At 38.9% G+C, this 27,733-nt stretch overlaps 2 protein-coding genes, 1 long non-coding RNA gene and 1 pseudogene across 3 annotated transcripts in view; 2 read left to right on the top strand and 2 right to left on the bottom strand.

Annotated features, from left to right (window-relative positions):
* The window catches only part of LOC144652173 (uncharacterized), a 279,392-nt gene extending 269,955 nt beyond the window's left edge, over positions 1-9,437 (bottom strand). The window contains exon 1 of the mRNA XM_078512187.1: positions 8,883-9,437. Coding sequence (XP_078368313.1) covers positions 8,952-9,437 — 486 coding nt within the window. The 3' untranslated portion in view covers positions 8,883-8,951. The remainder of the gene's footprint in view (positions 1-8,882) is intronic.
* Positions 144-27,432, bottom strand: LOC144652376 (uncharacterized). The gene is made up of 3 exons (XR_013570520.1): positions 27,359-27,432; positions 26,841-26,920; positions 144-259 (listed from the first exon to the last, which is right to left on the bottom strand). It is a non-coding gene; the product is annotated as an uncharacterized LOC144652376 (long non-coding RNA).
* Positions 5,695-11,648, top strand: LOC144652259 (uncharacterized; annotated as a pseudogene).
* On the top strand, positions 6,204-7,389 carry LOC144652176 (uncharacterized). The gene is made up of 2 exons (XM_078512191.1): positions 6,204-7,147; positions 7,225-7,389. Exons 1-2 carry the CDS (start codon positions 6,281-6,283, stop codon positions 7,387-7,389), a joined length of 1,032 nt encoding a protein of 343 aa, XP_078368317.1. The 5' UTR covers positions 6,204-6,280.
* Positions 27,433-27,733: the final 301 nt, after the last annotated feature.

The raw sequence follows: 27,733 nt of genomic DNA, 5'->3' as shown, positions 1-27,733 counted from the left end.
GTTCAAATTTTATCCAGATATTTACAAAGGTCATATTCAGATAAGCTTATAATTTTTTGAGAAGCCCAATAAATCATATTCTACTTGAAGTCCTCCTTTTCTCGTTTGGTTTGTTAGAAAACCGAGAGTTCACATTACACTTACAGCTTGGGAACACTAAGAGAACCGGAAGGAGTCTGTTGTAGTTTTTGTCTGCAGCTGCCCTGCATAACAAGTCAAGACAAGGCTGCTTTTCTTTCTGCCCTTGGACCTCCTCGTCCTAACAAAATATTTCAAAAAGGTACAAGGATTATAAAGAGTTCTATCGAATGCTTAAAAGGGCTGGGTTATGGGAAAATCCCCTCTATCTGAATAAAAAGCATGAACTGGGAATTTTCATTAACGATGTACGGGAGGTTCTTCCCAACTGTGTTGTGTCAGATGTCCGAAAGAGGTGGCCCAATCCACCAGATATTCCGTATAAAGGACATGTGCTATCATCGTAAATAAATTGCTTATTAGCCTTATTGAGAACCCTCTTAATCACAAAGCTTGACATTAAAAAGTAATATACCACTAGTTAAACATCTAACTAGGTGGCAACTCTGGCAGCTCAACATCCATTTTTTCTTCCAGTGGCAACGGAACGGCTTTAGAAGGATGTAGCTGGTCTACAAATTCATCTGAGGTGTTTTTCTTCGATGGAATGTGATTGTTCTTTAACCAGTTATCGAGAAGAGCTTCCATAAGGTGAGCATTGGCTGCTCTTGTGTTTTTGGTGCTCAAGTGTAGCTGGTCTTTTACGAAAGCAATTTTTGTTTTTATGGCATTTTGCCAGTCACCTTTTTCCTTTTTTACTTCCAAATTTAATTGGAATCTGACTTTACTATTTTTAAGGTTTTCCTTGTTGTCTTCGTAGTACTTCTTATTGCGAATTTTCTTGTTCTGAACAGAACAGTTTGAAGAGGAAGCGCTGAGCATGGTTTCATTTTGCTCGCAAGTCGCAACACAAACAAAAGTAGTCACAACACAAATTTGAATATCGCGCCAAAAAATGATTATCTGAGGCGGCTACGAGACTCGTTTTGGTTCTGTCAACTCTCGGTATGCTCAAATAAGTGAAAACAGATGGCTCATTGATCGCCGGCTTGGGTTTTGGTGTTTCAGTTAGCGGCAACATTTGAATGTTCGCAAAATTGAGTGTTGTCGAAACGAGCGAAACGAATTCATCATTTCCGTTCAGAATTTACAAAAGGTGAATATGTATGTTTGGCACTGTATATTAATCATTTACCATCTTTCATTCTACATAAGTGAAAAAGTTGTTTTATAAAACAACGCTATCTCTCCTGGTGCCCGCTTCTGTTGTGCGACGGTTACTTTGGCCGTCATCAGCCGCCATTGCTGAAGAAAAAGCAGCCAATTAAATGCTAGAGGGTGGCTATTTATAGGCTCGCTCTGTGTTTAAGTCCCCTTGCTGAACACCAGAGAAAAGAGACGAGCTTAAAGATTAAACAGTGTCCTGTGAAAGAGAAGAGTCACACGGTACACATTTTTAGGGAATTGAAAACTTACAAGGCTATTATCCAGGTATGGTGCCATTCTTGCTGCCTTGTACCTGTCTGCAGGGAGTTAGCGGCATTTTTGGCTGAAAGGTGGGTAAGACTCTTTGAAGGATTATAAGTATTGAAGCCTCGGACAGAGCAGGCGAACTGCACTTTTCGTTTTTTTTTTTTTTTTTATTGTACCACTTATTGTATGTTATTGGGGTATTTTCTGTACTTTTCCACTGCTGTTACTTTATAATCATATTCTGGTTTTCTTGCCAGATTGGACTGTTGTTTGGAAATTGTTCTCTCGACCTGTTAAGCAATAATTAAAAAAGAGTTCAAGAACAACATTTGTTATTCCATTTTGTTTTGTATAGCTGAAACACGCTCCTTGGTATGAACTCAAATAAAAAAAAAATTTCCATTAGCATTTAACGGTTCTCAGTTGAATGTAAGAATCAAGGTTTGAAATACCTCTATTATGCATGTTACCCCGTTTACTGTCATTCCGATATGGATCCATGAAGAGAAAGTCAGCATCCTTCTTTCCCAAACAACATTATAACGTAAACTATTATGAATCTCAATTCTTCTACAAAGAGCCACAGCCATAGCACAAATATGTTAAGCAAAGTCAACCACAAGTCGAAGGTACCCAAGCTTTGATGCAGAATATAAATTGCAAAACAATGTTGCAGTCACTGAGAGTTCCACAGAAAGCAGTGAGACCAAAAAAAAGTCTGGTAAGAAAATCACAAAAGATGAGACATTTCCACATGCCGAACAGGGATACCAGGTTAATTTGTGGAAAGAAAAAAGCCACCAATAAAAGTAAAATAAATGGCCAAAATTCATGGCAAACCAAATAGTGGATAAGTATGCAAGAAAAATATTATAGCAACAAATCAAATGAAAAGAAACACTGGTCAGGTATATATGACATTCATTTGTTAACCTGGTCAAGAACCCGACTGAAATGGCAATGACCCTCAGCCAGAACAAAGGCCTCGCAAAATTGGGGCTATCATATCAAGGCTGATGGAAACCTTGCTGAAAAAAGAGTACATTAGCCAGGAGTCATTCAATTACCTTTATTAAAACAATACAGCTGCATGTGGAACCACCTGAAAGAATAGAATCAAGCTCCCAAGAGAGTTCACAGATCTCCACTTGAAAGAAGAGAGCAATCCTTTTGCCATACAATACACATACTACCATTCCAAACATGGTCAACACTGGCAAGTGGGATCAGCAAGACAATGAAGTTGAGAAGCTACAAATTGTTTATGATTACAACCACTATATAGGAGGTGTTGATCGAAATGATGAGATGCTTACCAACTACATCTCGGTTTGAAAGAGCAAGAAGTGGAGTGCTTTTCACTTTATTAAAAGTAGTTCTTAATGCGTTTCTTTTGAACAAAAAACTGACAACAGGAAGCGCTTTCTCACTTTCAAGATGGAGGCAATTTCAGCAGTACTTGCTTCAGGTGGTGCAGATCTTGCTGCCCGAACTGCAGCTGAACGCAACTGATGGCTTGTCAGGATACCACTCCCCAAAAGTTATTCCTTCCGCCCTGTAAAACACAATTCCCAGAAGGAGCATGTCCTTATAGATTGTACATGCAGCAACAGGAGGAAGGGGTCCCAATATCAATGCAGTGACTGTCTGGAAAGGCCAGGTCTTTGTGCTGCACCATGCTTTACAGTCTGCCACACACAGGCTGACTATTGAAGTCACTGAACGTCATTTCTTTAACACAAACAGAAAACATGAGACAAAATTCTGTTAAATATAATTTTCAAGGCCAATTTATCTTATTTTATAATATAACGCATGGTCTGATTTGCTGAAATATTGCACTTTATCAGAGTACAGATGTAGGGAGGAATTATGATGCCATCAAGCCAATATGGCTGACCAATTCCCGAACTTCTCCCTCAGGTTTTTTCTTGACCCTGGCATCTTTTTTGACCTGGAAAACGAGAATAAAAGAGAGGAGCAAAAAAGCCTGCTAGATAAAAAGTAAGCTCATTTTCTGTCACTTCTGGATCTAAGAAACGAAAAAGCTTCAACATAAAGGTCAATAAATTTACCAGAACAGTTATCCACTCGTGTGGATGCATCAAAAAAAGTTAAGCCAGTACTCATAATCAAGGCACAGTTTCATGCATTTCAAAGGCTGTCCAAGCAAAATGTTTTTGGCCTCTTGTGAAACTTATCACAATGATTTCGCAGAGCTTTATCCTTAACATTTATACATGACATAGAGCAATGGATAGAGAGTATCAGTACACAATCTCTCTAGTCACATTCGTTGGAACCAGTTCAAATTGGTAGTGGCTGCTGATGGTAAACGTCACCTTGATTAAAAAACGTGGGCAATGACCCTGTCCTGGTATATATATAAGGAAAGAATAAAACTACTAGACAATCTACCATCCCAAGCTCCAATAAAGCTGTGCTTTCTTATGGTTGGACACACCCATGAAGACATCGACCAAATGTTCTCATGCAACTAAATTGCCAGGCTCATTCTGGCCTTCATCAAAGAGATATTCCAGAGATATAAATTAATGCATGACAAAGCAATAGAAACAACACAATTGGCAACATTTATCTGCATCAGTTTACATTGGTAGTGGATGCTGAAGTTAAGGGTCAGCAAAATTACAAAATGTGCTCAATGATGCTATGAAGCAATGAAGCAATTGTAAAGGTCGTCTTTGATCGTATTTTAAACAGAGATGATATTGTTTACATCATTAAGTAAACGTTTTCTGTGCAGCAAAAGAACTTAACTTATTTGAAACTCAAAAAGCTTATGAGTGTATTGGCCAGGAAGCTAGCATGAAATGATTACTGCAGGGTCAAAGAAGTAGTGCAAAACGTAAGCGAGGAAAAAACTTTACTTAAGAAATTGTCTTGCCTTGTAAGACCTGCTTCAAGCTAATTGATTTGCACAACATGAAAAGAAAATGTTATTGTAAATTAGAGGAAATTAACTTAATAACATAAAAATTAATAAATCGTTTAAATCTCAATATAAATGTTGTGTTTGAAGGACCACCAGATTCATAAAGACCTAAACAAAAGGAAGGAAGAAAAGGAACATTTTTTTCAAATTAAATTGTTAATTTTTTCAAGTGTGATTTTATTGCATAGTATATACACTTCTAAACAGAAGGACTGGGTCTGAGCATGACTGAGTAAGGATGCGAGTTTGATAGTTATATTCAAGTGCAGCTGCGGTGGCTGCAAAGATCAGTATTTCGCCCGCTTAGCCAGGAACTATTAACAGACAAGTTAACCGAGCGAATGTGAATGTTGGCGATAACATAGAAACACACTTTAAAGTAATTTTTCCCATCCCTTCATTGATCTTGTGATTCAGCATTTGAATGACAGACTTCCAGAGGAGATCCAAGGAGCAAAGCGCAAAAACTGACGCTCTGCAAGAAGAAACTCTCGATACTGGTTTTAGCGAAACCTGGGAACTGCACACTACCGATATCGCCGAAAACGAAGCAAAAGACACAGAAATTCCAAAAAAGGGGGAAGAATCGGAAACATGTTTTTGGACTATGACCGAAAAGGGTTTTGAGTTCCGTTCCGCGGTAAAAGAATTTTTACTCAAGAATTTTCACACCAACGTCACCGCGTTCCACACATTCCTGGCCAGTACAAAAGAACCAGATCAAATAGACAGAAAGGTCAAAGATTTAATTGCGCTCGCCGAAAAAACCAAACATGAACTGCTTAGTTGGTTGGAATTAGTAAAGAACACTGCAGAACTGGCAAACGAATTACTCTCAAAAATATGACCGATTCAATGAAAGGAGTTCAAAACGCCTCGCCAAACACAGTGTTTACATTTAATAAAGAGAAAGATGAAACCGTATCCGTTCGATCTGGCGCGTCACGCAAGTCACGCAGGTCTAACAAGTCAAAAATGACATCTGCGTCCGGTTCATCCCGGCGTTCTTCAAAAGAAACTTTGATTGACGTGACAGCAAGACGTGCTGCGCTCGAACAAAAAATAAAATTCAGCGACGAAATCGAAGAACAGCAAAAGATTTTGAATAAACTCAAACTTCAACAAGAACTAAGCGAAACCTTAGCAGAAGAAGCTGTTTACGAGGAGGCGCTGAAATCTGAAGAACTTCCGCTCAAACACTTCAAACTAGAATTGCCAAATGAAACGCCCAAACAGATGTTTGATCGGTTTATGAACCACAAAGATGTCAATCCAGCTCATTTTACGCCTACGGCATCAAACCTATTACCGCCGATAATAAACACATCCGTTGTTTACACACAAGATCCAATTTTCCCAGCCATATACTCCCCCACTGGCATAATTCATCCGGTAAATCGTCAATCAACTGCAAATCAACAACAAGAAGCTAACATAGCCAACCTTCTTCAAACAACAGTTGCAGGAAATCAATCCAATCTCGATTTGGGCGCAGGACACCAGGCTAACCTATATACTGAAATAAACAATCCAGTGAACCCTCATGATCACGAAAATTATCCAGCCTCCCGCTGCTCTGGATATTAGGGACCTTACGATACGACAACGGGGACGTCGACGTCGACGTAAAGGGACTGGGTCGAGACTGTCGGTAGCCGTCGGCGTTCCCGCCAAAAGTTTACATTACGAAATTAAAAGGTCGTGAAACTTCGCCGGCCTTTGTGAGTCTTTGTGTCTTTATACTTTCCAGGTTTGTTGAGCTGTTGCCAAAAAATGCCAAAAGTTAGAGACACCATTCTGATAGCCTATGCTGTGAATTTAATTGATGTTAAGCAATGTATGTTGTTATATGACATTAATACTCCCAAAAATCCCGATATTCCGTACTGGAGATACGAACCATTCGGTCTGGACCAGATGACGGATGATGAGTGCAAGACCGAGTTCAGGTTTTACAGAAACGATATCTACGAACTGTGCGAAATTTTGAACCTGCCTGACAGAATTGTTTGCTACAACGGCGTCAACGTGGATAGAACAGAGGCCTTTTGCATTTTTCTAAAGCGGTTTGCTTATCCGTGCAGGTATGTAGATTTGATACCAAGATTCGCAAGACCCGAGCCACAACTTTGCATGATTTCAAACGCAGTGATACATTCCATTTACACTAGTTGGAGACATTTGCTAACTGATTTGGATCAGCCATGGTTAAGTCGTCCACATTTGCAAACTTTCACTGAAGTAATCAACGAGAAGGGAGCAGCTCTCCAAAACTGTTGGGGTTTTATTGACGGAACTGTAAGACCTGTCTCTCGCCCAGGCAGAAACCAACGTGTACTGTACAACGGTCATAAGAAGGTGCATTCAATTAAATTTCAATCTATCGCGACACCAAACGGCCTTATTGCTAATCTTCATGGTCCCGTGGAAGGAAAAAGGCACGACAGCTCAATGTTGGCACAATCACGAGTTTTGAATCAGCTTCAACGTCTTTCATTCAGCCCTCGCGGAGACATCTTATGTGTTTATGGTGACCCAGCGTACCCCCTCCGACCACAACTTCAGGGTCCATTTCGCGGCGCTCGGTTAACAGACCTTCAAAAGGCTTGGAACAAGTCAATGAGTGAAGTGAGAGTTTCAGTAGAATGGATTTTTGGCGATGTCGTAAACTATTTTAAATTCTTGGACTTTAAGAAAGATTCAAAGGTATGTTTAAGTGCCGTTGGCAAAATGTATATTGCATGTGCTCTAATGCACAATGCCCGGGCATGTTTGTATGGTTCCACTACTTCACAGTTTTTCGAGATTTCCCCTCCAACTGTCCAGGAGTACTTTCAGTGACAATTCTTTTAGGAAAGTTCAAAATTTCGCACAGTTCATAGATATCTGGTCCAGTACTTTCAGTGATATGAAGAACGTTACATAAAGACCTTAAAACGATCATAAGGAATTCACCATTTTATTATGTATATCAATTATTTTTAGGGGTTTGGAGGGTGGGCGGAGTAAGCCAAATTTTCTGAGCTCAAAAACTCAAGGTTTTTAAGCTTAGATTGCTTTTCCCTTGCTGTGCATGAATATTTTCCCTGCTTTTATTGTGCAGGATGTTTTTTGGTTATAGCCCTACCACCTAGTGCCCCTCCCCCCCCCAAAAAAAAAAATTGTTTTATCCCCTAGCATCAACAATTTGTCCTCTTAATTTCAAAGACGAAGTTTACGTAACATTAGAATTTTTTTAACAATTAATGGTAGGGTAGCAAGACATTCACTAGGACTTTATGAAAGCTGCTACATGGCCCAGTCCTTTTTGTTCCACTTGCATGAGAACAATTTGCTTAAAAAAATATCAAATTAGAAGGGAAGCTAAATTTGGGCAGAGATTACTCACACGTGATGCTAGTTTTCAGGTTAGTAGGGATAGCAATGAATTAAGGTGTGGGGTGCTCCTCACAAGTTTTAATGCTATGTCTCGGAAAAGTATTAATTATATTATAATAAACTAAAGAGCAGGTAAATTTATTAATAATAAGTTCTTATTTTGCACTGTTTTGAGAATTAATGCTTTTTTTGGTAAGTCTTTATGAGCATAGTAAACAAACAGGTACCAGTTGCTTGTAGTTCAGACAGGCTGTTGGACATTATAATTTAAACAATGCTTGACTTTGAATTAATATGGTTAACTTTGGATAATAAAAATTCATTTTTAGTTGTTTCATGAATAAGCTTTTGCTTTCATCATATTTTCCCTTCTGATTCCCCTTTGTTGTCCAGGGATGCTTCATCCCTATCTGGGATCACTGAATGTGAATAGTTCTAACAGCTTTTCTCTGTAATTCATTTGTTGCCTCAATATGACAAAACTTGCTAGCAGAACATACAGGCATTATAGCCTTGGGAGAAACAGCATCCTTTGAAACATCATTTGACTCCTGAATGAAGGATTGATAGAGAAGACAGAGCCAGGAGATTTGGTCTTTGGTTTTGTATACAGAAATGAGGCACTTTTGGCTTTTGTAAAAAATTCCAGAGAACAGACAACTTTCAATTTTTAACAGAATAAGAGTTAACAGTTTCCAGTTTACAATTAAGACTTTTCATCTGAAAAACTGAACTTTCACTTCACACCCACCCTTCTAATTCCATACCCCTCAGCAGAAAAACACAGTTTAATGTTCATTCTCTAACATTTAATGGGAACATTAATATAAATAAGATGATTGATGTGGCCAATATAAACATTAACTATTGTGGCCAGTATAGAAGGAACAATTTTCTTGTAAACATATGAATCTGAGGTGGCCGTTAAAAAACATCACACTACAGTATTATAGCCAATGTTTAAAATTTCATAAACTACTGGGGCCAAATGTGAAACATAAAGTATTGTGGCCAACAAACAAACACGTTTTATAACTTTGAACATGTACAATAAACTCACGAAGCATTACTTCTTGGCATTAAAAGCTTTTTCCAGAAATGCCATCATAACATGCTGCTGCTGTTGCTGTTGTTGAATCAACAACTGTAGCTGTTGTTGCTGCATCATCATAGACTGCTGCATGGCTTCATTTTGATTTCGTTTGTCTTCCATCTCTTGCTTCCTCAACTTCATTTCTTCTCTTTGTAACTCACTCTGTTTCTCCATTTCCTGTCGCCTCATATCCATCTCTTCTTCTCGCCTTTTACCTTCCGCTTCACCCATCTCTTTCAAGTAGCTCATTGTGTCCGAGCCACTTGCTCGTCTCTTTTTAGGCGTGATTTCACTCTGTTCACTCTCCTTCCTCTTTTTCGTCTCCTTGAAAGTCTCCAGTGATTCCCTTCTCATTTCTTCCGCTTTAGCCACATCTTCTTCGGCTTTCTTCTTCTTTTCCTCAGACAATTTCTCGTTTTCCCGGTCATATTCTTCAAAAAGCTGGATTATTTCTGCCATCGCTCGATCAACTTCAGTTTCTTCTGGAGTGATTCCACTTGCTCTCTCCTCTTGTGCAACTTTAGACTTGTGGTGTCTTTCCATGTGTGTGTACCGATCTCTAACTGATCTCTGATTGACTTTAAAGCTTGGTTCTTTCATGGCATTCAAACTGTTGGCAATCTTTGACCACGCTTCTCCTCTCTCTGTTGAACCATACTTGCAAAGCCATGGCTCCGCGTGTAGTATTTCGCGAACGAACATAACATTATGGTCAAACGTCCACTTCATTGACTGCCTGTTAAATTTAAGCAAATACAAACCTGGTAAAAATGATATTCTAGCTTAAAATAATCATGTAAGGTCAAAACTTGGACAAGAAATGAATTTACCGTGACATTTTGCTCGCAAAAAGACTTCAGACCCTTCGCGTTCCTGCAGGACGTCAAACGTTTAATTTTGAAATTCGGGCCGAGGAGGCAGAACGTCACCAAAACGAGGTTTACAGTAGTGCGCGTGCGTAGTGCGGGATTTCCCCTGATCAAAGTTGACGTCGGCGTTCTCGTCTCCATATCGTAAGGTCTCTAATGTGGGCACTCCAAGTACTTGTCACGCCTCCACGCAAAACATCACGAGTCAGACTATTACTTCAACATCACTCACAGGCACAAGCACTCTACTCCAAACATATCCGTTCAGAAACGTGAACACAAGCGTCACCTATCAACATACGTACGCCATCAGTAGTTTAAAACCCGCATACCCGAGAACCTATCAATTAAGCAGAGACGCAACGACCTTCACTCCTAATAGTTCTTCAGCCACCCAATACCGTGGGATAACTCCAAGTCCTTTTACCCGCTATTTGAACCCTGTTTATCCAAGTACAGATAACGCCACTCAAATCGCAGAGGCCCTGGCGAAAGTCACGCAACTACAAAGACTTCCACAAGCCAAGCCAGACGTCTTTACAGGCGACGAAACCGACACCAGATTCTATATCTGGGAAACGGCTTTCGATGCTCTGATTGATTCTACACCAATCAGCTCCCAGCAGAAACTGTACCTTCTGTACCAGCACCTGGGTGGAAAAGCTAAGAAAGTTGAGCAGTTGCAATACATGGTCGCTGCTAGTCCAGAAGTTACCTACAATGAGGCAAGAAAGAAACTCAAATCACCCTTCAGTCGTCCCGCGATCATAGCCGCCAATTTCGAAAACAAGCTAACTAATTGGCCAAAAAATCACCATCAACGATGCTCAAGCCCTACGAGAATACAGTGACTTCTTACAGAAAGTTGAAATTGCAAAGACGCACCCGCACAGCCTTAAGATCTTTGAATTTCCTTCCAAGCTGCAAACCCTAGTCGAGAAACTCCCAAACTGGTTTTTCACTAAATGGTCTACGAAAGTCCAAGCGCTACAGCAAGAAAAGGGCAGCGATGCGTTTCCAACTTTCGCCGAATTCGTGGCAGAGGTAACCTTCCACGTGGAACACATGAACATACCTCAGATTAACCAGAACTCGACACTGGTCCCTCCTCAAACTACACGTGGTAAACTTCCACCACCCGAGCCGCCACTTCGTAAGAAAACTCCTTCCTCAACAACAATGGTTTCAAAAACACATGACGAAAGTGAGCCTTTACACTCTAAACTAACAAAGCCAGAGTCCTCAGACCAGAAATTAAAACGTGCAAGTCCCCCGACATCAAATAAACTGTGTCTCTTTCACGGGACGAAAATGCACACGCTGAACGAATGCAACAAGTTTCGAGAACGAACCTTCGCTGAAAGGAAGGACTTTTTTAAGAAAAACAAACTGTGTTTCAAATACATGAGTGCAAACAAGCACAGCGCCGAAAATTGTGACCAAGCTCCCCCAGTCTGCAACATCTGCCACAAGAGACACTTGACAGCTCTACATATCGAGCAAACATCCAAACCAATGGCAAACCAAGAGTCTCAAACCAATAGTACCTCTACAGCTTGCACGCAAGTCTGTGGGGGGAGGAAACCGGTAATTGTGTGCCAGAATCGTCCTGGTCAACGCATTGCATCAGTCAAATCCAGCCAAGAAAATAAGCACCTATGCAGTATTGGACGACCAGTCCACAGACATACTGTATTCATTTCTGACGCCTTATTAAACAACCTGGAAGTTGATGCCCCAGAGGTCGACCTACAAGTCAACACGAACATTGGTTCAAACAGTATACGAACAAGAAAAGTAACTGGCCTCTACATCCAAGACGTGGAAATAGGTTACACACCCATCAAGGTCCCATTCCCTTACTCAAGAGAATACAAATTCTGCTGGACTGTAATCGGGCGCGTCTGTAAAGATAATCAGCCAACATCCAACCCGGTTTCAGTCAACCGAATTACTGTAGAAAGAGAAACTCTTTTAGACTGCCCAGAAATCTCTGAAGCCTCCCCCTTTACGACCAAGAATTCGATGTCCTCGAAAGATCTAACAAGTCCCAAACAATTACGAGAGATGATGGAACTCAACTACAACGAAATCCATCACAGTCGCAGAATTCCAGGAACAGAGCAAGCAGAGTCGATGGAGGACAGGCGCTTCAACAAAATACTGACAAAAGGACTACACAAGAATGCAGAAGGAAACTGGGAGGCGCCGCTACCCTTTAGACCGACAATATCCTTCTGCCAGACAACAAGGGACACTGCTTGAGAAGCTTTTATCTCTAAAAAGGAGACTTCTTAACGACAAAGGTCTAGACGATGACTACCTAACATTTATGCAAAAGATCCTCGATAACGGCCATGCCAGTCAAGTTCCAGTAGACCAGCTGCAGACAACAAAAGGCAAGGCGTGGTATCTCCCACACTTCCATGTCTATCATCCACGGAAGCCTGAACTTTAATGTTTTAGATGGTGAAAATTGAAATAAAGCCATTTCCAATTATTTTGACAAGATCAAATAGCTCAAGACATTGATTATTGATTATTGAATGCTGTTGCAACTAAACTCATGAAATCAAAGAGAAAGAAATGAAAAGGAAACAAAAGTGAGGCAAGGAAATCAAAGTATAAAACAGCAACCATTGCGACGAAATAAACAAGTTGTTGTACAAATTTAAGACACCTTTGGGAGAAAATGAGCCCAAAACAATGAAACTGCCTTCAGTTAGCATTCTGTCATTTGATAGAGAGCTAACAAAATGGAAGTCACATTGACAACAATTTGAAGCCACAATGCACAACTCGAAAATTAGCTAGAAGACAAATTGCGGATGCAGTATTTGCTTTACTCCCTCACCACCAAAAAGGCTAGAGATGCTATTGAAAGAGCTGAAGTAGTAGCTGAAGCACAATCAGAAGCTGTGGCAGCCCGAAGAAATGTTTTGACAGACCTCAGGTCAATTACAGAGCACATGTAAGAGCAATACTTAATCTTAAGCCAATTAAAGATGGTTCAAGGGGTGAACTCAGAAAGCTACATTTTACACCTCAACATCGCTTAAGATCATTAAAGGAAATGGAACAACTGAATTGTGAAAGATTCAAGACCACCTTAGGAGAGTGCAAGTTATCGCCTTGTTTCAGTTAAAAAACAAGCGGAACAGACCTTGCTGCCGTTGTCTCAAATTCAAAGTGAAGCCCAGCTTAGTGATGATACCTAAGAGGTTTTTTTCTTCAGACTCTCAAGATTCCTTAACTGCTGTAGAAACATCATTGGAATCTAGGTAGCCAATGCCTCGGATGCAGATAAAATTTCAGTCCTTTAATGACGTCCTAAAGCAAACCCAAGGAAGAGTAAGCCCTGAAGGGTCTCAGCTTAACACAAACGTGGAAAGCATCTCATCCTCCACTAGACACTATTACACAGCTGTTGAAATGATTCTAGATGCCAAAGCACCAAAGCGGTTAAAATGGCTTTTACAGCAAGTATTGGAGACATACAGTCATTCCACTGACTTGGACGTGACCCTTTCTGAGAAGACACTGCTAACCAGACTCATTATCCTGAGCAGTGAGGCCACAAACTGGTACACTAGACAGCAAATCTCTCGGTTTTGTTAACGACTACTCCAAGAGGCTTTCTTAGCTGTATTGAGCTCATGGTAGATCAACAAGGCCGGTAAAAATATGCTTTTTACCATCAGTTTTACTAAAGCGTCCAGCTGTATTTTTAACAAATCTCTAGACTTTAAATATAAAATTTTACTGTATATTGTTATTAATTTATCTATTTTAGCTATCATTTTTTGTTCATCTATTGTCAATAATTGGTAGGATTATGTATCTCATTAATTTATCATTTTAGATAGTGAAGGTCCACATCAGGACTTAACGTTTTGCCAATTCTGATCTCCAACCTGCTTTATGAAATAAATCATGTATGTATGTAAGTATGTGTGTCATTGATTTCCCATCTTGCAGCAGTGTCGGCCTACTGGAAAAGATAAAAAGCTGTTAAAAAAAGCCTGGGTGTCACGGATGCGATGAATGAACACCCAGACCTGTTTTGAGATGCCTTTACCAAAGAAAACTATAGGCCTCTTGATGTGCAATGCATAGACCTACTTTCTACTATCCACCTCGCAGAACAGGAATCCAATGCCAGACAAAAACAGGAGCTGGCCATTGCTTTCTGGAGGAATTACATTCAAGATTGAGAAAATAAGATTCAACACTATTGTCTACATGTGTATATATGTTTCTTGTTTGTTTTCATTATGTTATTCATCTCGTTACCATTTGTCAGCCACAGCACTACATTAGGTACTATACATGTTTATAGATAGGAAATTTTACTTGCTATTTTCTGAAGGACAAAATGGTCCCAGGTCAAAGCAGCAGTCTTAAAAACAAGTAATTTAGCAGCGATTTGCAAATGAAGTCTTTGAAGTGACAAGTCAAAAGGACACTCCAAAGAAGTCGTCATCAACAAAAGCTGTAAGAAAATGGAAAGCTGTGAATGAGAAACAAGTTGGAACAATGAAACGGTAATTATCATTTAGTTAGCGTAACACAAAGTGCAAGGAGGTTTAATCACTTCCAATAATTATTTTCCTAAAAAAATTTTCAGAAAATTTTAGAAAAGTTCAGAAGGCAGAGAATCTGTTATGCCGTTCTGCATGCAGATTCTGGCACGCGAGAAATTAATAAAATACGAGATAGACAGGCAAGATTGGAAAAACAAATGCAAATACTTAATTATTTAAAGCAGAAGTAGGTTTTTGAATATATCTTTATAATATATAACTTACGAATTCACTTTGTAACGATTTGACACATTTCATGTATTTTTAATAAATTGTAAGTGTATCCATGTGTTTTGTGGTTTAGATTTATTTTTGGTTCTTTTGTCGATTCAGTTTAATTTGATTTCACAACAACAATAAAGCATAACAACATATTCACTCTTTCCCAAATTTGAAACACTTAAAACAACCATTGGGGATTAATAAAGTGACCACAGTGTGATTAACAAACACAATGACTACAGCTTCTCTCAGATAAATCCCAACATAGCATGCTTCTTTAAAACAGGACTGAAGACAAGAAATGCAAAGCAAAGCAGCAAGAACATGAGAAGGTTTTAATGACATCCCTAAACAGGTCAAGGAAACAGGTGAATATAAAGTCCAGAATGAAAACCGCAGTAAAAGTAAATTCCTTTGGAAGGGGATTTCAGACAAAATTTGGACATGGATCGTAGTAAGACAGAAAGAAAAGTGACTGCTGACAATTTGAACATACGTTCTCAAGAAAAACAGGCCGTACCATAAGCAAATTGGATTGTACTTCAGAAGAAATGGGTGGTACTTTGAAGGAAATGGCTCTTATGTTGAAGGAAATGGATTGCTCCTTCAAGGAGACAACTACAATAAACTTCATACTTCAGTTGTAGGAAGGCTTTTCCAGGACTGTTCTCGAAATGTTTTACGGCCAAGCATGTCAAGACTTTAAGACAAAGGTCCAGCAAAACGCTTGTTGGAAACCCAAAGTAGAAAAATGTTGCAGGCAAAAATGCAGTGCGATTCCAGCCAGCATGGAATTTGACTCTTGACATATGTCTTTTGGGAAGAAAAGATGAGTCTTAAGCTGCGTTCACATTTAACCTGAAACATGTTTAGAATAAACATGTTTCAACGAAACACGTTTCACCTAAACATGCTTGTTATTGCATTGTTCACATTAGGTGTCAGTTTCAAACACGTTTCATGCCTGGTGTGTAATTTATGCTGTTTCACGGTTCTTGCATAAATCTTTACACTTTATTTAACCGAAAAAATATAGCTCGAAATTACAATAAAGTTTCCATTAAATCTTTGTCTTTCTGTATTTTTTCAAGCCCTTCGATGAAGCAGGGCTTTCAAGCGTTTAGCAAGAAGACAGTATTGTCAGAATTTGCGCTTTCAGTTGGTAACAGAAGATTTTTATTTTGTGAAGTTTGTTTGTGCGATGCTGCGCGCTTGTAGCCGCCGTCGTAAACTTTCATGGCGATATTCTGCCAAATATTCTGCTTTCTATCCATCACCGATAATTCATATTGCATCGCTTTATTAGCCCATATTTTAAATAAACATTTGGTCACATAGAAAGCCCAAATTTGAAGCTTTTGGGCACCTACCTCCTCACCGCATGTCCACCATTTTTAACTTGTTTATTCTGATCATGATTGAAACTACCTCGTAAGGTAGTTTCAATCATGATCTCAGACTAATCATGTTTTAATCATCATTCGCTCAGTGCACTGCCTGATGTGAACACTTTTCACAACGAAACATGTTTCATTCGTGATGAGACTAATCATGTTTTGGCCTAATGTGAACGCAGCTTAATACACCTGACAGAGCATGTAGAGAAACTTTGGGCAGAGCTGGATTTGGCAGGTTATGTGTAGTTTCCCCACGCTTCTCATAATAAACTGCAAAGGTTTCTAGAAGATAATTTTTTAAATCTTAAGGCAGCTGGATGTTTTGAAGTTTTTAGGGCTGTAAGTAATAATGGCTAAATTTAGAGAGGATGCTACATCAGCGCAAGCTAGCACTGGTTTTCATGCACGTCCTCTTATCCAGATCGAATTGGAATTTGGAAATGTTCGTTTTTCAGGATGGATTTTAAAAGTCACACTAATACTCCTGAATGTCAAAGTAAACATCAAACCATAGAAGACATGATTAATATTTGGTGCAAACTCGTTCAAAGTGCAATCAACAAAGAAATCGATCGAAAGAATAATATCTTACAAGAAGTACAATCAGCTCGCTCTGGGTCATATGTCATTTGCATCTTGTCCGTTTCATCCACCATATGAGTGCAAGCCAGAGCCAAAACCCTGGTAGCCCTAAAGAAGGCAGAAGTGGAAAGAAAAAATGGACAACACCAAAGTTGGTCCTCTTGTTAAAAGAAAAAACACATCTGGATGAAGAAAGTACTTGATAGAATCATCTTAACGCAAATTTCAAGGAGGAAAAAACTACTGCTGAGGAGGTAAATCCTTAAGCAACACAGCATATTAAATCGACTTCCAAAGAGAAACTCACCACTCCTTAGAAGTTAAACCTAAAGCTACAGACTTATTCCAATACGAACTGAAAGCACCAATTCACCTAAGCCTCTTAACCACCTGGAATCTTACATGTATACTCAGTTCATGGCTAGACAAGAAATTGTAGCTAACAAGATTGAAAAGTTTGACAATGGACCAGAAAACTACCGCACCTGGAAAGAATCGTTTTAAAACATGGTAAGCGATGTGAACATCACTGCAAGTGTAACATTAACCATGTTATTCAAGTATACTATCAGTCAGACAGAGAGACTTGTTCAGCGCATGCCCAATGCCTACGTAGAGAATTCTGAAGAGGGACGGCCATGACTTTGTGGTCTAATGCAGGAATACCCAACAGGCACATCATGGCCATCTCCAGTCACAGGTTTGTGCAAAGCGTTGTTAATACAACATGCAGCCATCCCCTTCCCAGCTTTGCAACTGCAGGAAAGTCCTGTCAAGAAGCCTGACTACCACACCCAAGTCTTCTTCTACAGGTATTACTGTTCATCAAAACAACAGTGTAGTTTTTGCTCAGGAAAGAAGTGCCCGTTTTCTGGAGTCCTGCATAGTGCACCACAGCATGAACATCAACACGAGCAATCAAAACCCAACTTCATGTTTTTGTCTTTCACTGTGCCAAGATTTCTAAGAACAGTTTGAACTTGAAAAACACTTTAGAGTTTTGACTTTGTTTGTCCACATTTTCATTGACTGAAAAAGGTAAATTTTCAGTGACAATTTTGAAATTTTTGGATAAGGCGTTCTTGCTCAAAGCAATTTGATTTTGGCATGTTTTTAACCAGCCAATAAAGGCCTTTGTTTTTCATTACATGCATTGTAAGAAGGAAAGCAGGGGTGACTCAGTGTTGAGGTGTTCACATTCCACCAATGTTGCCAAGGTTCGAATTGTACTCCTGTCACATATATTGTTCCGTTGACAAATTCCCATTCAGACTTAACCCTCGACAGATCAGAGTGGAGTCATTAAATTGCCCGTCAAGTGAAATAATGACCCAGTTGTTGTTGTTCTTGTTGATGAAAGTATTGAAACCTGAAGTCAGATTAAAGTTCTAAAACAATCAAATTGAAGTTCTTACAAACCAACAGGTCTTGCAAAAATTACATCAGGCACTCTAACAGAGAACACAATTTGCAATCCAACAGTTAATTGCCATTGAAAACTTCCTTAGTCTGTATTAATTAGCACTGTCATGTAACAATGCAGGAAGAGGGCAAACACCGGCATGGAAGACCAAGAGTGGCATCTCTCCTTGACATTCTGGACAGTATCAAAGATCTAAGCCACCTCCTCATCAAGTCTGCAAGACCAGATACTGCTGTTCCAGACAGTATGCCATTTTTCCTTACTGCAGTATGTGAATGAGCCAATGTTTCACTTTGCTAATGGTGAGGTTAGAACAGCCCTAACAAATGTAGCAGAAAGGATTCATTGTGAATGCCAAGTCCCTAGCTACATGCATCAACGTCACATGGGGGCGAATTCTTTTACTTCTACAGTTACTGAATCTGAGAGCCCCAAACTATCCAGATACATCTGATACAGTACAGTCACGCTGGTTGATGCTGATGGCGTTGTGTTACTAACATTGATAGAAATAAGAGAAAACAATAAGATGCTGTCTGTGTATGTCTGTTTGGAATTGATGCTCCAAAAATATCTGCTGTACATATATTAAGACCGATGACTTGAATTATGTTTTTGTCAAACGATTAGGGGATTTGTTAAAGTTATTTTTATTTCTAATATTGACGGGCAACTTCTTTCTTGCTACATATAATTGAAGTGTAATGTTAGATGATATGTAGATAGTAGTTAATATGTAAATAAGTTTGAATTTCACCACATCGTTATTTTATTTTGGTTCTATGTATGGATTCTACATTCATATATTTAAAGGCATTTCTATTTATTTTAATTTTTTCAAGTTTAAGACTTATATTAAGATACTCATTTGTACATTCATTTGTATATTTTACAGTAACTATTTTGCATTAATTTTTTGATAGTGCATTAGGGCATATTCATATGAACTTTGCACCTAATAAAAATTAAATTATTAAAAAAAAGGCAAGGTGATCAGTCCCAATGCATGTGTCTAACATTGTTTCATCACAATCTACAACAATATCTGAAGGACCATGGTTCAACTGTCAATATCCAGAAGGCCCAGGAGTTTTTCTTGTACCGAGAAATCTTTGCCCACAAGCTGCTAGTCCCCTGACAGATGCAGAAGACACTGTTTAAAGGAGATGAACTTTTACTGCAAAAACACTTAAGTCCAACATAGAACTGTCTGGTGGCTCTTGTCACTCCCATGTGGCCAAGCACAGTTTCCTGCAACCACCCAAGATGCCATACCTGTCAATTAGCCCCTCACTAACTGTTAATGGCCCAATCTGTTCTATTAAGAACACAGAACATTACAGTTGTAACTCGGGCAACTTGCTCTATTGCATCTTGTGCAAAAAGTGCTCAGCTCTCAACATCAGGGAAATCAGCCGCACCGTACGTTAATGTTTCAAACAACACTTCCGTAGCACTGAACCTAAGACACAAGCCCCATCCAGAAGTTCATAGTTATAAATGAAGGGGTCTTTCTTTCTTTCTTTTTTTCTTTCTTAATCTCTATCAGGTCAAGGTGCATTTTTAATTCATCGTTGTTGGTGCACTTTGCAGTAAATTTGAAGTACCATGTCATTCCCTTTTAGTTAGGTTTTGCTTAGGTGTCAGCGATTAGTAGAGGGGACTCTCCCTCTCAGCTAAACATGTCTTAATATTCCACCCACTATTTCAATGTTTAATTTAATTTGTTGAGAAGGAAGTTTTGGGAATGATACCAAGAAGGAATGCACATAAGCAAACTCTCTTCTCAAAGTTGAAAGATGACTCTGTTCATTAGATGCCTTAGGGCTGCCAGTAAAAAGCCATTCCACCCAGAGAAGCTTCATGTCAATGTTTAAATTCATTCAGAAGCTTCCTTTTGGAATGATAGGAAGACATAATTATTTATGATACACATGCATACAAGTAAATTGAGAATGCTCTTTATTCAAAGCTGAAAGATGGCTCTGTTGATTATATGTCTTAGGTAGCCCCATGTCTGCTCTGCTGATATCGTCATTTTCAAACATTCATTGAGAAGTTCAACCGCCATCTTCACTGCAGCTGGGTTTTGGCCTCTATGACAGTACTGGTGTGTATTTTTTACACTTCCTGCGACAATATGCACTTGTACTGATGATTTCTTAGAGTGCAGGCTCAAGTGACATTGGTAAAGGTAAAGTCTGTTTCCGAGCCATGAGGCTCATACAGCTGGAGCTTATCCCGGTTTCCGTAGCATTAAGCAACTAGGAGTATTGCTACTCCCCCCTGGATGGGATGCTAGTCCATCGCAGGGTTACCCCCCAGCAGTAAATTTGCCGGTACCCATTTATACACCTGGGAGGAGAGAGGCACTGTGAGAGTAAAGTGTCTTGCCCAATAACACAACGCAGCGCCCCGGCCAGGCCTCGAACCCGGGCCGTTCGACTCGGAGTCGAGCGCGCTAACCATTAGGCCACGGCGCCTCCCACCACATACTCACTTTAAATCGGGAGTATTGTACACATGATCGTTAAGTGAAAAATTCTGTCAAGTTTTACCACTGTCTGTGGTCCCTTGAAGTCTAAAGGATTATTGGATTGCCAAGTGTTGGATTTTAGCTGTTTGTGGAGTAATTCTTTCGTGAATTCACTGGTTTGTAGCTGTTGATATAAACCAAACCCAGGTTGTAAAAACAAAATAATGGACCAACAGTTGTTCCCGCCAGTCAGTTCTTCTGCAGCTCTCTATAGAAAATTCATCGCAAAACTGGACAAGATTTAAGTGTAACCACTTTAAACTGACTACTGTACTATATTCAGGTCACCACCTTTTTTATATTTTTGTGAGGGCCACAAGTTTGTCAGTTTGATTACTGTCAGGTGTCACCCTCGTTAAATAAAGTCCTACTTACTTACTTAAGGGTGATCAAAGATGAAGCTCTGGATGTGATAAAGTAAAAGTTCTGGAGCAGTTTGAGACATTTTGTGAACTTAGGAAGAATGCAAACTGTAAAAGGCTCTTATACTTTTCATAAGGCCAGGAAAGCGGCAAGCCTATTGACAAATACGCTGCAGTTCTAATAAATAAGGCTGACAATTGTAAATTTGTTATACATGTAAAATGCATGAAATGTATCTGCTGACAGAAAGGGAAGTTTCAAAGGAACAATTCATGGTTGTTTACATAGTGTATTAACCTGCATTGTCAGCAGTCTTAAGACATGAGCATGCTCGGTATCACTTGAGCCTGTTTTCTGCTAAAAAATGAAACGTTTCTTTACTAGATTTAGATGCCTGCAACAAGTGCAGAGAAACAAAGAATTGCATGGGAAGGTATATCCACTTCCCACATTAATTCAAGCAGGAAAGTGCTACACCGCGGCTTACCAGAAAAAATACTACTTTGGCAGGGTTTTAGACACAACTCACAACAATGTTCAGTTAATGTTCTTAGAGAGAGAAGGGACAAGCATGTACCACTGGCCTTGAAGCGATGGCTTCAGTGTTCTCCCCAGGTATTTAAGGCCAGGCGGCCAGCCACCGGGCTTGATTTGTTAAAAAATCATTGCCACCTGGCTTAAAACCAAATATATAACATTAATTTGAGATCTGGAAAGAAGAAATCACTCAGTGAAGGTGATGGAACATTTCCTGGTGTTTCTGTCACTGTGTTAAAAATACAGTTATCAAAGCGTTTCTCCTGCCAGGAATATGTTCAACCTGTGATGTACCTGTTTTGTTGTATGGTAGACATCTTAACCCTTTCACGGCCACGGGCGACTTAAGTCGCCCTACCCATACACGGCCTTACGTAAGAGAATGAAATTAACCAATTAAATATGCTGTCTTATTTATCCAATGAGAAGTTTGCTTCTATCGATGCTGCTCAAAAAACACGTGCTGTGTAATAAATCCGCCATTTTGAATGCAAACACAATACATCGAGTATTTTGCAAGGATTTTCGAAGCATTTCGAGTTGTTTACATCACCTGTGATTTAAAAATGGCGACTGGTCGAAGATACAGAACAGAAGAAGTTGCTGCGGCTGTTTTTCAAGACAGTGGCTCAGAATTTGGTGGCGATGCATCTGATAGTGATTTTGAAGTTTCTCTGGCTGACTATAGCAGTAGCAGTGATAATAACAGTGATTTCGAAGCGAGTTTGCTGTCTGATCACGATAGTGCCGATAGTGAACCAGAACCAGAGCATGCTGCCGCTCCTATTCCTGTTAGACATCCTCGTGATCGTCAAGCTGAACAAATTGAATGGGAAGTTTACGAAGACTTTGATCCGTATGAAAGTGTATGGCTTCAGGATTACAACGAAAGGCAAGGTATTTTAGTTGATACCACTAACTTTACCCCTGTGGACTTCTTCCATTTGTTTATGCCCGAGGCAGCATTTGAACTTATTTCTGTGGAAACAAGTAGATATGCATTCCAATATTTCGATGATCAAGGTGATTTCATAAAAAGACAAGTGTTGCAATTGCTAAAGTTGATTTTTTATTCATATATTTGCAACTTTTAAGAACTTATACAATTTTGTTATTAATTCCCATGATTCAATGCAAGCTTCAAGTCACGTGATCAAATGACGTCATCATATATGGTATCATTTTGTTGCAAAATGTCTCATGTAAGCTTCCTCAAAATTTGAACATTATCCATTAAATATTCTTTGAGATATCAAACAAAATGTAATGTTGGTTATGAAACTGATTCTAAATCTAAAAATATTTGGCCCTGAGGGAATGGTAATTTTAGGAAACTTGGCCCTGAGAGGGTTAAAATTGTCCCAGGCACAAGGACACTTCAAGGTGTCTTACATGGACTACTAAATCAATCGTGCAATCGTGGAAAAAATGTCAAAATTGATGAACTCAGTCAACACAGGATGCTTGGAACGGAAACAAAAAGCTTCTCAAAGAAACTAAACTCCGCTTTTACTCTGGAAAACATGCAGAAAAGTGAAAGCAGTTCAGGAGAAGAAGTTCAGTCGTCCAAAATGGCAACAGACATCTCAACATCCATTACTTCCAAACACAACAAATCAAGTTTTGCCTTTGCTGGGCTGAAGGACTTTCTGTGGTGAGAGGGATACGATTTTAAAACAACCAAAGAACCCATTGACTAAGATAAGAATAAGATTGATGTTCCATGTTTTAACTACATGTACAATGGGAATTGGTAGAACAACACGCAAGGACAAATCACCACAATCTTTTAATGATTTATATTAAGTTGCAAAAGGTTGAAGATTTTGATTTTGAGAAAGCAGCTGACATATGGGACTCAGTAAACAGCTGAAGAACAGTTACTTGCTAAACCGTGCACAATTACATTATAAGTGTGGAAATCATTTTTATCATTCTATTCAGGCCCCAGCAGGCTCCCTGCACAACCGTTAAAAATCACAGTCAGAACCTTCACCTGGCCTTCAAAACTTCCAAGAGAGAACACTAGGCTTGGACCACCATTCAACTTTCAAATGTCTTCTTTTGCCAAGTTACAGTTCCTAATTATATCAGAAGACCATTTCAATTTCCAGAACAGCAAGCTCAGTGTTCCAGTTAAGTTTTTGTACCAAGGGGTCACAAAATTTATTAGACGGGTCAACCAACCTGGTGTATGTAGCGCCTTGTTAGGGGAAAGGGTCGGGTAAAAAGTTTCCCTTTTTGTTGGGAGGGGTATGTAAGCACTTCAGGAGAACAAATTAAGTGTTATGCTTCAGGGTGCTTTCTGGTAGCATTTGGGCTAAAAAAATGAAAATAAAGCTAACTGATTCTACTCGTTTTGTTTTCATCAAAGTGTTTGTACTGGATATATAGCTGAACAAAAAAATAGTTATAGAAGGAAAAAATCCTTTAACGACATGGACGTTACATAATATCGTTGAAAGAACTTCATATCCTTGCTACTATTTTAAGAAAATATTTTGGATCAAGTAATTATCAGCTATATGTTAACATCACTAAGATATTTGTCTTAAAACAAGTGATCAAGGTTGTTGAAATTTTCTGCCTTATGTTTTCAGAAGATAGAGATGTGTATCACAGACAGTGCATTCTGTGACCAAAAAAGTGTACTTTCGGGACCCCCTGAGCACCGTTTTGTCAAAAGCCAAGAAGAATGTTTTTACTGTGTGCTATAACATGCCTGCAAAACAGCAAAAGGAATAGTTCCATCTGAAAAGTCTTATCAAAAATCTAAATTTTAGTACATCTCATGTGGAATTGCCCACAAGCAGTAATAAACTATGTATGAAGAGTTTTACATGAATTAAATATTTAGGTACTTTAAATAAGAAATTTAAAATTTTGAATCAACTTGAAAAATGTGTAAACCATTTTAACCATTGAAAAGTGTAAACCATTTTAACTTAATCAAGATTTTGTCAAATTTAGGACAATTTTTTGTCACTTTGACAAGGAGCCAAACATCAAAGTGTACATACACTGTGGTTGATGTGCAGTGCGTTAAGAAATCTTGTTAAACTACAAGACCATTAGTTCCTAGGTACAAAGTTCCAAGTAAAAGTTTAGTACAGCCAGAATAAATTTGTAAAGTTTTATATAAAAGCAGACTTCACATGATCAGCACTTTGCGGATAAGATACAAGAAAAGAGAGAGCAATAACATCAATCTAATGATACAAATGTCATTTCCAGTAACTTGGAGCAGATTTAGCTCATATCTGACCAAAATTGTCAAAACCGTCCAAAAAGTATGCTTTTAAAAAGATCTCCAGGAATCAATGCATGCCGGCCAGTGGGCGCTGCTAAGGTTCATTTTATGTCAGTCATTGTTATGTCAGCAGTCTTCATGAAAAAAGCTGAATCCAAGCGGCGTGGTGAATTTCATCTTATTTGAACAAGAAGTCAAAGACACGCTTAATTCTATTTTGAAAAGCAGAAAACTGAGCAAAATGTCTTTGCACAAGTTCAACTTTGGCGTATACAACTTGGCCCTGTTATCAAAGAAGAGATTACCATCTGGCTGAAGAGTATGCAAAGACAGCTGAAAGGACAGATGTAAGCCTGAGATCCTTAGATGATAGTCTTCACACAAGACTTGCCTCAAATGATTTTCAAATATTTTATGAAGTTGTAGGAAAAGCACCATCTTCATTTGCTGTGTCTTGCACAGAAACTGGGATCACAGATGCAAGTTTATATACAAAACAGAACAGTGACACTACAAAAGAATCAATCAAGGTCTATTTTTCCAAATGAATCAAAGTGCCCAGGGGGAAAATGCTAAGTTTACAGTGAGTGTGGATAAGCCTTTTACTATCTTGTATTTGAAGAAGAAACAACAGGTTATGCTGAAATACCACTACAACTTTTCAAGTCAATACAGATACACATTTAAAAGTTAACAGTACAATGTATGAAGTAAATGTAACTTATATCTGGCATATGACTGAGCAGCTGAGCAGTTTGAGTGAAGCTGGATATCTTAGTTGATATTGTTAAACAGGGAAATTTAGAGTTGAAGTTTTATTAAATTATGTACCTATCAACGTTAAACCTGTGGGAGGAGGGGGCAGGCAAAGGGTGGTTATGTGTTTTGATTTGGTGGGGATTTTGACATTGTGGGGTAAGGAATCTGTGCTATTTTTATATTTGTCATATGTCTTTATATTAATTGACCAATTGCAATTGGTTTTTCTGGGGAAGTGCAGTTTGACCTTCTTTTAAGGGAAAATGTTAAAATCCAAATTCAAAGTGACCAAAGTGTTGCGAGTCAGCATTTCAAAATTTCATTCGACTCAAATAAAGGACATGTTACACGAGGCAAATTTTCTTGGAACTTGCAACCCGACAAATCTTGCATTGCCAGTTTTAAAAAAAATCTCATTTTTGCAACCTGCAATGCAACAAAATGTTGCGTTGCAAGTTGCAAGAAAAGAAGAATAATTCCCTACTTTTTGCAAGGTATGAGACAAGTTGCTGCGTATGACATGCTAATCGCAACTTGCAATGCAATTTTATTAAAATCAGCCAATCAAAAAGCGTCCTTCGCTCGCAGGAGATCCCAGCTTCTGAAGATAGCAATGTTTTTAAGTCAACATCTTTGCGTTGCAAGGAAAATTGCCTCGTGTAACATGTTTTTAAGAACATATCACAATGCAATTTCAAAATATATTGTATCACACAGTTTAAACAATTTCAATAAATACATTAATGTGGTTTTAATCTGAAGAAAAATTTAGTAGTGAATAATGAAAAACACAGAGCGTTTAATGCGGGAAACAGTCAGTTTGGTTTCCCCTCGATGTTCAATGTTCCCCTCAGCTTCGCCTTGCGAAAATTGAGGGTTTTGGGGACACAAAACACAAAACTCGCTGTTTCCCTTGGGGCCAGTCATTAAAGCTGATTTCCAGTCCGTACTGCGCAGACTCGGGGTTTGTTTACGTTTTTGTTTTGAATTCGTTGAAATGTTACACTTTGGTGACAGCATACATGACGTTTTTTAGTCCGCCATTACAGTTTGTTTCGTTCTAGAATTTCCGATGAGCTGAAACGTCGGTTTGAAATAGCGACAAGGTTCTTCTACTCGTTATTATTTGTTCTGCAAGGATATCTGGCGTTAATAATGAAGAAAAAGGTAAGTTTGTCGCGGAATTTTTAGTTTTGCTTGTAAACATTCCCTTCGTGTGGGCTCACATAAACATTGCAGCCGAGATTGCGCAGTACGGACTGGAATTCATCTTTAAGTGCTTATTATTGTATCTAAAACAGAGGAAAATACATGCTCATGCGTGAAAAAACGTGAGTTTACCTATGGAGGACCATGCAGGCGAATTTTTCACTAGCTGTCTCCTTGTAATGACATCTTCACGGTGTTTTCCTTCGGTCGCCCTGCAAATGAAACGATTTTGAATAACACATAAGCTTAAAAACATATAAGCTTACTAACAAAGTGTTTGAGAAAGAACTTCAGCTCCATAAGTGAGGAAAACAATGCAATTTGAAGTTAGACCGAAAAGACCTAACATATTAACATTAGCAGAACCTAAAGTGAACTGTCGTTTCAGCTGTGCCTGTTCAATGTTTTTTTCCTTTTTATAAACAGCTGTTTTTCTGCTAGTGCTAATCTAGTCCCCTGGCGCAAATCTCCTTGCTCCCAAAGGCCAAAACGTCTTGAACGAGCGAACTTTTGGAAAGACGGTCTCCCGTTCGCGAGTGCGGACGACTTCTATCGTTTTAACAAAATTCGAAAAAGACTAAAACGGACTCAAAACTGGTTTAGAAAAACCTGATTAACAGCAAAAGCCTTAAAACCTGGTTTTGAACTACCTTTTTGTGTCCTTCTAGCGTCCACAGCCCTTGGCTTTCTGTTCAAAACAGCTGAGCTGATGAAGTGCAGTTTACTACGCGCTTGGTAACCGCCTCTTTTTTTGCTAGGTCCGCAATGCAGAAAAAGGCCGAGATCGGGAAAGTTGTGGCAAATTTATTGAAATAGATACTCTCAATACCGTATCTACTCGATAAATCCAAAAATATTAATAAAGCTTCCCTCCAATTAACGCCATATCATGATGCAGCGGTTTTTTAATAATAGACTCGAAAACCACATGCATAAATTATTATCTTTATAAAATAAAATACACAAGTTATCCACTTGTAATGATGGCTTCGTATAAACAAATATTAGGTATGAACATATTATTT

This window comes from Oculina patagonica, chromosome 4 (assembly GCF_052425735.1).
Source record: "Oculina patagonica isolate OP01 chromosome 4, crgOcupat, whole genome shotgun sequence".
Lineage (NCBI taxonomy): Eukaryota > Metazoa > Cnidaria > Anthozoa > Scleractinia > Oculinidae > Oculina > Oculina patagonica.
Note: the sequence above shows the minus strand (reverse complement) of the source record. Positions and strands in the feature narration are given on the sequence as shown.